The sequence below is a fragment of the Lottia gigantea genome (genome assembly GCF_000327385.1).
Source record: "Lottia gigantea unplaced genomic scaffold LOTGIsca_28, whole genome shotgun sequence".
Taxonomy (NCBI): Eukaryota; Metazoa; Mollusca; class Gastropoda; family Lottiidae; genus Lottia; species Lottia gigantea.
Window position 1 is genome coordinate 1,244,573 of NW_008708898.1, and position 11,381 is coordinate 1,255,953.

General features: G+C 32.6%; 1 protein-coding gene across 1 annotated transcript; it reads left to right on the forward strand.

Annotated features, from left to right (window-relative positions):
* Window positions 1-5,171: 5,171 nt before the first annotated feature.
* LOTGIDRAFT_79321 (hypothetical protein) lies at window positions 5,172-5,465 on the forward strand (the record flags this gene model as incomplete). Its single annotated transcript, XM_009056466.1, has 1 exon — window positions 5,172-5,465. A coding segment is annotated over one exon (294 nt), but the record flags the coding sequence as incomplete, so codon positions are not given.
* Window positions 5,466-11,381: the final 5,916 nt, after the last annotated feature.

Below are 11,381 nucleotides of genomic sequence, written 5' to 3' on the forward strand. Positions count from 1 at the left end.
TAATGTTCAGTTTTTAATAACAATAAGGAAAGTCAAAATTAATTATTTTTCTCAATTAAAAGAAAGATATCGTTTATGACATGACAAAGCTATATTACAATCATAACTATAACTATTTTATAAAAATCAAAAACGAAAGAAATAGAGGGATATTTGTATTTCGAAATAATGTTCATAACTGAATCAAATGTATTTATCCATAGAAATATGTAAACAAAACAGAAATTAGAATTTTCGTGATAATTGTGATTTGGAAAGATTATAAAAAATATTTATGTTTGTTGACAATAAATATATGCCATCTTTATTATACACCTACACGATTAAGGATCGGTGTCTTTAAATACATGTCTAATGTCCATTTTGAGTCTTTGAAGTTAGAGAAAAAAAGGTGCAATACACCTAAAATGTATACTAGACAAACCCCGATTAATTTGAAAATAATGTAATTACACTGCATTATGTACAAAATGAAAGTAGGTAGGTTTATGGTAGTAGTAGGTTTACGTATTTTTTTTATGCGCCAGTATACGTGCATTAGTACCCTGATTAGGAATTTTGTTGGATAGCGACTAACTCCGTCGCTGAATAGCCCATATTACATTAACATAATCAGAGCAGCAATAGATAGGTCCTAATCGTTAACCAAATTGTCATATGAATTGAAATATGCATCTAAATTTTGGTTTGAGTTCTGGGGAAGATGGGCGTGAGATGGCAAAATCATTCCTCATTGCACCAGTTTGCTTGAGAGGAATAGATAGTAAAAGGGGGAAATTTCCTTAATCAATTTACTGTTATCTCCACCAATTTTGGTCAAGTACTGTATAAAGAACTGTGGAGAGTAAAACGTGAAATATTTATAATTCTCTCCAACAAAATGATTTTATACTTTGTTAGAATTCGGAAAAACAATATTTAACATAAAAACTAGAACAATACAATAGAAAATGATTAATTTATTTACAAATGCTAATCTCTTGTTCAACAAGTTTCTCTTCACTTTAATCTTCAGAGACAACAATACGAACATGTCAAATCAGTGCTCGATGGTCAATTTGGACACTTAATATTATCTTGCCCCCAAGTGACCACAATGTCGTCATATCGGTCATTTCTTGATAGCTTTTAACCTGTTAGTCCAATTAAAGAGTCTTGTCTCTTTTAAAGTATCATTATCTATATTAACAGGCTACAAATCAAATGTAATAATTAAAGTAATGAGCTAATCACAATCAAAGAAAAATAATCATTGTGATAAATTAATTTACTTGGTTTGTGATGGTCAAATGACATCACGATTCTAGATGAAAGGTGTACTTTACTTTAATTGGAATTTAAATATACATCTTGGTCGAAATCCTAAATACATGTGATGACGAGTTTATTCCAAGGTATTTTAATTTGAAGTTATTATTACTATATATGTTCTCTAGATATCAAATCAAACCTTTTTTCACCAAACTCGACATTGCATATACAGTGCATTAAAACGACTTTGCATTAAAAATTGAAGTATCAGAGAATTATGCAAGAGTCCAAGAAAACTTTTTTGATACTTTTCGATCAGAGAATTCTACGAAATGCACGATAAAAACAATTCCAATGGCTACATGTAAATTGTTGATAATAATCATTTAAATGGGATTTTTAAATTTTTGACGAACCGGAATCAAAACCAATTTGATTTCAAAGACATTCAATAGGAATCGTGCTCTGGAATCCAAATCGAAAGACATTTCTACTGCACTATTAATTTATTGTCTATATAGATATGTTTTGTTTGATATATAAGAGACATAAATACATTATAATATTTACATATAAATGCTAATCAATCCGTTCACAAGCAGTTTAAGTGTTGTAATAGCAATTCAAAATATTATAATAGTAATGCAAATTGTTTAACGATAATGGCGAAGTATGCCTTATTGGCATCATAAATGCAACTTTGCATGACTGAAACGATAAAGGTCATACGTTGGCATCTATACGAACCATTTTGTGGATAAATGGTGAATTTCAAAAAAGAAATAACTGAATGAGTTGCATATATTATATGGTTATTATATTCTAGTACTCTATTATATATAATGTCAATAATAGCTTTAAATTTTCAGAGGTGTTCAATAAAAAAAATCTAGAATTACGCATATCAAATACTAAGTACTTATACTTTAAGAAGCCGCTTATAAACAGTTAATATTAGGATGAGTCGAATATTTCAAATTTTGCTGAATAAACATCTTCGAGCAGTGCTTTAGAAACTGGCCGGTTGAGGCAGTAAAAGCTTACAATTTTCTTAATACTAGGACTAATATCAAAGAAAAAATGGAGGCAGAAATCGAAACATTTAGAAAACTCGAGTCGCCCAGACTTAAAAATATTATAAAAATCATTTTATTAAAAAAAGACTAAAATACTATAAATTGTAAAAATGACAGAATCAGCAATTTAGAAAATAACTCATGTATTGTAAATATTTATCATATAGAATAGCCAGTAAGCAGATAGATATCAGGTGTTCAGGAAGAATAAACATGTCTTGCCTCACTAGCAACACCAACCACTGTACGCGTTATGATGAATCTCAATTCAGAAAAAAATATGTCTATATGGGTATGAGCCAAATATATATTTAACCATCAACTAATGATCATGTAGTCAATGGCCCTTAATAATGAATATTTTAATCTATTTTTAGCTCAAACAGTGCCATGTTGGAATGCGATTTCAGGAAGTGCAAGTTTCCGATTTTATCTGCCCAGATACTTATATATACTTCAAATGTAAATGAGATTATTTAAGGATTGTGGGAGAATTATCCTTTTTTTAATAAATGGACATCAATAGAGTGTAAACACCTGAATTTTAACTTGTATTAAACTAACAAGTACTATCTATTGTATTAGAAGAGGAGATACGTAACTAATGTACGTCAACAGTGACTAAGCCTATCTGCATCCCCCTATCCGATACATGTAGAACGAGAGAGCCCACTCGTATCAGCTCGACAACTAACTTTCAACTGTACTACATTTTCTCGACGAGCGCTTTATATAACGATCTATTATTATCAACCAATGAAAAACGTTTATCATTTCGCTCAAGTTTTCTGCTTCGGCTAGGTTTGAGTCAGTTTATTTCTAAATATTCAGACAGAAACAGTTAATAAGAATTTTGTCCAATATCATAAATTAGTTAATTTGGAAATGACATCAGTTTTGGACAATATAGTGGATAGTCATACACGTATTACAAGTGTAAAGTTAGAGGATACTAATACAATGGAAGTTCAAAATGTAAGTATAACAACTAATCAATATCTACTTGGACGATTATTATTTAATTGATAATTATCAATTAATTCATTAGGTCCTGTTGTGTAATTACATATTCGATAATGTTGTTATTATAATAACATGAAAGCATAACAGACCTAGTACTTCATTAGCATTTTCATCAATTTAGCAGAAGAGTGGCAAGGACAGCGCAAAAGTCCACTAATTTGGCATTCTGGCATTTTCAGGTTAAGAACATGTGGAAGTGTCATATTTTTGTCACTAACATTAAACAGCACTAATACCTTGAAATTATAAACAAATAACATGACAGTATATAATATTTGTGAGGCCTTTGACGAACACTTTAGAAAGGTCCCAATATGGCATTGGCTTGCAATATCAAACAAGGCTGACATCAGTTTAATTATCTAAGTTTTAAGATATGTTTAATGGAGATGTATATTATATATAAAAAATAACTGATAGTAGACAATATAAAAAAGGCTAATGTCTGTTATCGACTGGCATTACAAGGTAGAAAATATCGACAACTTAATTAGCATTGATTCTATAATAGGATTGTTCAAGTTAATGGGTAATTAGTGGTAGATAACATTAAGAAGATTACAGAACTTTCGTCTTTAAAAGAGCACGATTTGACTTTTCTTTTATCATTATGTTCATGTCTCTTGGAGTAGACACACGCTGAGCATACTGAATATTGTTATACATAGTGAACAATACGAACGTATAGTTACCTACAATGGATAATAATAATACTAAAAGCATACTGGAGGATGATATTTTTAACTTACCGGTAAGCAACTATGAGGTTTTTGAAAAAAGACTTAGTGCTTGCAATTATGTCTGAATTTGATAAGACTTCTAACTTTTTTAGATGGACTTTCAAGATTTTCTCTTGATTTACTGGAACTTAATTTTCTTTATCTTTTATCTTTTCAGACTTGGCAAGAAGTTGAAAATTTGTTATATCATGATAATTCTCCTTATGAGAGTAGTATGGTACAGATGATGACAGAGCAGATGAGAGGCAGCCCAATGTCTTCAGATAATATGCCTTCCCCTGGATACCAAAGTGCTTCATCCCCAGCCGGCAGCATGTCACCTGGTGCTCATAGTACTGGTACCATGTCACCGCCATTACCTGTATATATGAAACATAATAATATCCAACAGTTTAATATCACCCCAACAGCCGACCACCAACCATCAACAACGAATAATTTGGATAAATTTGATGAACTCTTAGATTTAGACTTTATTTTAAATAATTCAGCCGAAACGAACTTTTACCCCGAAGATAGTGGTTTAAAAATCAAACTAGAACCAGGTCTTCCTGATTTTCATTCCACTTTTCTTGAGTTTCCAGATATCAAATTAGATATGGGTGTAAATCAAAAACTCGATCTTGGTGCTCCAATAAATAAAATGAACCAACCTCAGCAACATCAAACTGTACAGTCACAACAACATCAACAGCAGCAACAACAACCGCAACAAAATATGGATTTTAAAAATATCATACCCAAACAGGAGTTTCCAATTTCCAACAATTCTTGCTCTACTTATTCGGGAACAGTAACGCTCATTCCTGCCAACCAAGCTCTTCAGATGCCTTTTCATCCAGCAACGATGTCACCACCGTCCTCTCCAGAACATCAAAGAGAAGAGTTCTTGAAATGTCATCAGTTGTCCATGATGCAGCAAATGAACAACCATCAGCTTATGGGTCTTCAAGGTCACCATATGATGAATAAATTGTATGGACAAGCTAACCATATCGGACATCAAATGATCACACCGCCATCATCGCCACAATTAGTAGAGCTGCTTCTTCCACAACCCACAGCTGAACCTCAGCCCAAGAAACGTGGACGACGAACCTGGGGACGTAAACGACAAACCAGCCACACTTGTACCCATCCTGGATGCCAGAAAACATACACCAAGAGTTCCCACCTGAAAGCTCATCATCGAACGCACACTGGTGAGAAACCATATTGTTGCACCTGGAAGGGATGTGGATGGAAATTTGCTCGATCTGATGAACTCACCCGTCATTATCGTAAACATACTGGTGATCGTCCTTTCCAATGTCATCTGTGTGAAAGAGCTTTCTCCAGAAGCGATCATCTGTCACTTCACATGAAACGTCACATCTGAAAAGTTTAAATTTGATGATTCTCATGACGTGGCGAATTTAACGTTCTGTTAATGTTATAACAGTCCCGGGCTCTGTTTGGTAATTGTTCTTTATATATTTTGAACATTAGAAATGCTATTTTTAATGAACATTATAAAGACTTGCCTTAGGGTCACAGTGCATGCTGTAGTCATTTAGGCTCATATTGACATCCTTTATATTGATTTTTGTTGAAAATAATTTGATAATATGAATTATTCATTCTATTGAATTATCTATTTAGTTTTCGGCTGGATTCCGATATGACGGCTGGTTCGTTGGATCAGGTGCCAAAATTATGCATGCATTAAGACACCACTCATTTAACTAGAGCCCACACTGCTTGAGCTGGCCCAGTCTATGAAAGGGTACCAGTTAAGTGGGCGACAGTAAAGAGGGTGCCCTATTTATCTCTTATGTATCTTCCATATAATATTTGTTATGTTTTTATTTATCATATGCAATAGTTTATTTATCTAAAAATCCAAATGTTTTGGCTTAAGGTGACCTTTCGTTTTTGTCTGTGTACATGTCTTAGCGAATATTTGGTCAATATTTTAGTACTGCTCGACAGCAGACCTCCTAATAGTATATTAATACACCAGCCGGTCTGGTACTAATATTATTTTAAGTAGTTTAGATAGAACCTTGTTAATCTTTAGAAAAGTTATTTAATTACCAAGAATTTTATGAAAACTTAAATCAAAGCCAAAGTTTTACTTTGTTAACAAATAGTGCTATTTAATTCTTAGATTATTGTTAAAGGTACAGCAGAATTTAAGAGAGTGCTTCAAAACTTATCCAGAACTTGTTCTCAAAATGGTACCGGTGAACGTTTACTTTTTGATTTGGTAGTTCGAATCACTACCCTCAAGCAAAATTGATAGACTTCGAAAGTCATGCAAATTAATAAACATCGAAAGGCTGTTGATTCGGACAATATTTGATGCTCGTGGTTCTGATGTACCTAATCTAGACTATTTATCTTTATCTTATGTTATGAGAAAAATTTCATCTATAATTGGACTGTGATCTTTGTAAATACTTACTTTCAATTCGTGTTCCTCCTTTATTCTGCTTATATAATATATAATCATTTTCAAAATATAGTTATTTTTATATATTTTCACGTGTTAATATAATATAAATAGTATATCATATATTATCTTTTCTACTATAGCAGTAGTGTAGTGGATGATCCAAGACAATATTTTTGTAAAGAGGCTAGTCACTATTTTTTACTGTTATCACAATTTGTGCCATATACATCATATATATATATATATATAATGAGAGAGAGTACATTTCTATCAAAAGATGCAGCGCATCAAACAGTTGTACATTTATATTTGAGTTATGTTACTGAGTAACACCGAAATAAAATCGTTATTTATAAAAAAAAAATCCTTTATTTTTTACTTTAAAACTTCTTTGAGAATCAGTTATGCAGGTACAAACCCTTGGGATTCGGGTATGCATAATGGGTACAAAAAAGTGGTGGGACTGGGAGGCTATTTTTTCTCACAACTGTCAATGACCGTAAACTATGAAGTCACTGGTCATCGATTGTCAAGGTCCACTGAAGCGGTATACTGAATGAAGTAAACAGTTCATTAGTGGACAACAAGAAGGATAAAGGTCTAGTAATGCAGCCTTGACTAATACGAATAATATCCTATTTTTCTTACCACATTAACCAACACAAATGTGGACGAATACGAATAGGATTTTATGGAGATGCATTGATCAAATTTACACAAAAACATTTGACCTTTAGTTTTTGTGAGAAATTCGTTTGATGTAGAGTATTTCATTTTGATCAATGCAGCTTTTTAAATCTTTTTGAACGCAAGCTATTCAAAATATTGAATTAACCGAAAAGACAAACACGAGGAACGCTCTGAATTCATCTACTACGTCAAAGTTGAAGCTAGGTGTATTTGACAATGAAAGATGAAAAAGAAAACAATACCGATTTGACCCCAGTCTTGGCCTTGACTTAATAGTGTCACAATATCGATCCTGAACCAAGTGTATTTATACAAGTTTGCCACAAACATTAAAACCTCTTGTGTTCCAAATTCTTTCTGTTCTATTGCTATTGTTTTTCTCTGACATTGACTTATATGATTGCCCTTGAAAATCCGCATGTTTGTTGTACTTAGAAATGGCAACCTTATAGCTGATCAGTCCAAATCCTCGAATACCAGCCATAGTTCGAAGGATTTTCTTTTTACTCGAGGACCTCCAAGCTGCACTTAGTACTATCAAGTTTTAAATTGGGTGATAAACGAAGGGCAAAGGAAACAATTTATAGCAACTGGCGGTTAATCTGTTGAAACTTTGTTTATGGTCACTGGTGCCCCTGATTACCTTTCAGTTTAAGGTACATTCTCAAGGACATTGTACTGGGAAGCTGCGATTTGTTTTTGTTATTCTTTGTGCATTGTGCATGACAGTAATAGTCGACATGTCATTGTCATTTGACAAACACATGTCGAAAACCGACATGACATATAAGAAACAAAATCACAATGGTAAGTCAAGATCCACAGGCCGACAAATCACAAGGGTGGGCATGAAATCAGAAAGTCGACCTGGGTCACTCTGGAGATTGAACTCGCAACCCAGTTACGGATCATGTCCATGTTGTAGATGACTGATCGCCAGCCGTAACATTGTAACTGTAGAGTGTAACATAGCATATCAAGTGTTGATTGGACACTGTTTGTTTATTTGCTGATCGTATTGTCTGTGTGAAACATCTTAACATTACAGGAGCGTGGCCGTGTTGTAAAAATATTTAAATTTCGTGCCAGTTTATTGAAAAGTAAGAAATGAGGCCAGATGAGATTAAAACATTTTTACCCAACATGTTTTTGTATTAAATTTTTACTTAGGTTGTGTTATCATGACATCCGTCACAAAGACTTCGGGTTTTTCAGTTGACATTTTTTACCTGTTATTTTAAACAATAAACGTTTTTTTTACAGCAAATTTTGACCCAAATGTAGATCATGTTGTGTTTTTATTGGTTCGGTTACCACAAGAACAGTATAGGTTTGAATTAAAATTTAGTTTTTTTCTTTTCTCTATACGAATATTTATTTCTCATTTCTCAACATAGTTTAACTTCTTCTACGAAACAAAAGAGGCAACGACAAGAAATAAAAAAAAAGATTGGTGCTACTACCATTGTTTGAGAGCATGTAATCTCTTCTGAAATATGTGTAATGAAATTGGCCGTATTTACAATGAAAATTATCACACGGAACAGTAACGGTGTGACGGTAGTTACAAGACAGGAAATGGAGCTTTACGTCTTACTTTCTGTCTGTCTGTTTTTGACTTTACGTTCGATTTTTCAGAATCGGGACCAGATGCTGGCATCAGTGCTAGAAGCAATGTGTTAATAAACGTGATAATAGATGTAAATGATATGTTTATTTAATTGATATTGTATTATATAAGTATAAGATAATATTGGTAGGACTATATTGATATTATGTTAGAGATGTTTATATAAGAAATTCATCAATAATAACACGACAGTAATGGGATGACAATTTCAATATAACTTTATATTGAATCTAAAATACCTTTTGGCATGTTGAACATTATTCAAATTTTCTTTCAAAGCCACTTAAAGGGATACATTTGGTCTTATAATTTCAGCAATATCAGCATATTATCTAAACATAAATCATTAAGAGTGAAACCCCGTCTTCATTCGACGCTTACGCCAGACGGACTTAGCAAATTGACAGAATGGCAAAGAAATTTACGACATTATAAATTGCCATCTTGGTCACGAAAAAGAAAGTGCGTGGAGCATCATCTTTAAAATCAGCTCTGTTTTTACCTTTAATGTAGAATTTGTTATAGTTACCAAACAATTTCAAGAGCATCATTTACATAAAATCGATATGCATGTTATCCCCTAGGCAATGAATAAATTATAGATATTCAATCTATATTCACCTTGGATTATTGATTTGGCATCATGTGCATATATTTTCTGTATAGTTGCCAAAACTATTGTCAAGCCATACTATATAAAAGACAGCTGTGTAAACGTTGAAGAAGGCCTACATCCGGTACCTCTTTTTCCAATGACTATGTCATAGAAGTATATTATGAAAGATTTCCTGTAAAAATGTAATGCTTACTAATTTTTTTTTAGACCCGTTCGATTGGAGGTCATCTGATTCGAATTCAGATTTAGATATTTCGTTTGGTGTTCTTTCTGTTACTTGTCATCAGTGATCTATCGAAAATTTTCTTTATTGTTCTGTTCAGTTCTTTGACTCAGAGAAATATTTATACCTACATTTTAACTAGATTGAGGACATCTACTATCAATATAAGTCTTTAACCACATTTATATACTTGGCAACTAGTGATAAATTGGAGAATCAGGTAGCTGATTTGTTGCCATTTTAACTGCTTTGAGTTCTGAACGTACGTTTAGGATATATTTTATGTATAGACCTAAGAACGTCAAGTGTGCATAACAATGCTAATATTTTATCGTGAGAAAATAAATAGTAGACTATGTTTAGGGCTGATGCGTGCATTAAAATAGACATTCATAATCAGTCAGCTAATTTGAATATTCTGTCAAACTCTTTTAAAGAAAGTAAAGAAATAAGAAATTTTAACTCAATATAGTCTCTTGGGTATTGATATACGTCTTATGTTTTTTTCAAAATAAAAGAGGCGGGCTCTTTTTTGCATAAGAAAGAAAACGGAAACTTTTAAGGAAATAAAAACTTAAAAAGGTTCACATCATCAATAGTCGATATTAAAGAGATTTCTTATTTACGTCATCAAAATGTACATCACAAGATGGTGGTCGGTGGTTTGACATTAGTAATCTAATTCTTGACACTGAGGTCAGAGCGATTTCATAATCTTGTGTAATAAATGCTAGTATATGTACTTTATAGTGGTATATAGCATCTGCCACATGGTTGCTTTTTGGTACATTGTCAATTTGCAGTATACTTTTTTATACCCACAAACAACCCCATGACTGTCGAAGGTTATTTCGACGTTGAAACATCCGATTAGGGAGCATGTAATTTTTCAATGATTTAGTTAATTGGTTAATTGGTGAAAACTGAGATTAAATTTATTCACTGAAAAACACAGTTCTTATCCGAACTGGCAATATTTTCAGAGAAAAACACCACGGTTTAAACTGTGATATATATGTTGCCCACATAAAACACTGGTAAAATGTAGTTTATTCCTAAACATTGAAGAACCGTCGAACGTGACATAGACAGGTTAATTTGAAAATAAAAATCTTGCTTGACGTAAAAAGTGAAACAAAAAAAGTTTGAGTTGTACATGTTTAATATTGAACATTTTAAAATACCCTGCAATCTGTATGTACTCCTATAAAAAAAATGAAGGAGGTTTGGTACACGAATTTGTGAACTTTACGCTGATTTTCCCTTCCGTGATGTAGATCGGCAAGGGTTACAACAAAAAGTGTCTTTATTCGTTCTGTACGAAACCTACCGAAACTATTTCCACGGTTGGAAATTAAAAATTGCTCTGACTATCTCTAATTAGATACTGTATAGCCGTTTCTATATCACCACGTAAAATCTTTTCGTTGCAAGAATGGCCGTGTCATTTATATAGTACACTGGGAAGTTTGTTATAGGCAGCCGAACAAGATAGACGTTCAGTCACACTATTCAATTTAAAGTGTTCAATTAATGCTGTAATTCAAAATACTTGCCAATTCAATTTGACTTAACACTAATTACAATTAGTGATTTCCGCAAAATTTGTACTGAAACATCACCAATAAATTGGAATTATTGAAATTATCAACTTTTATCTGTAGCTAAAATGTCGACTATCTGCGTCTTCTGTTG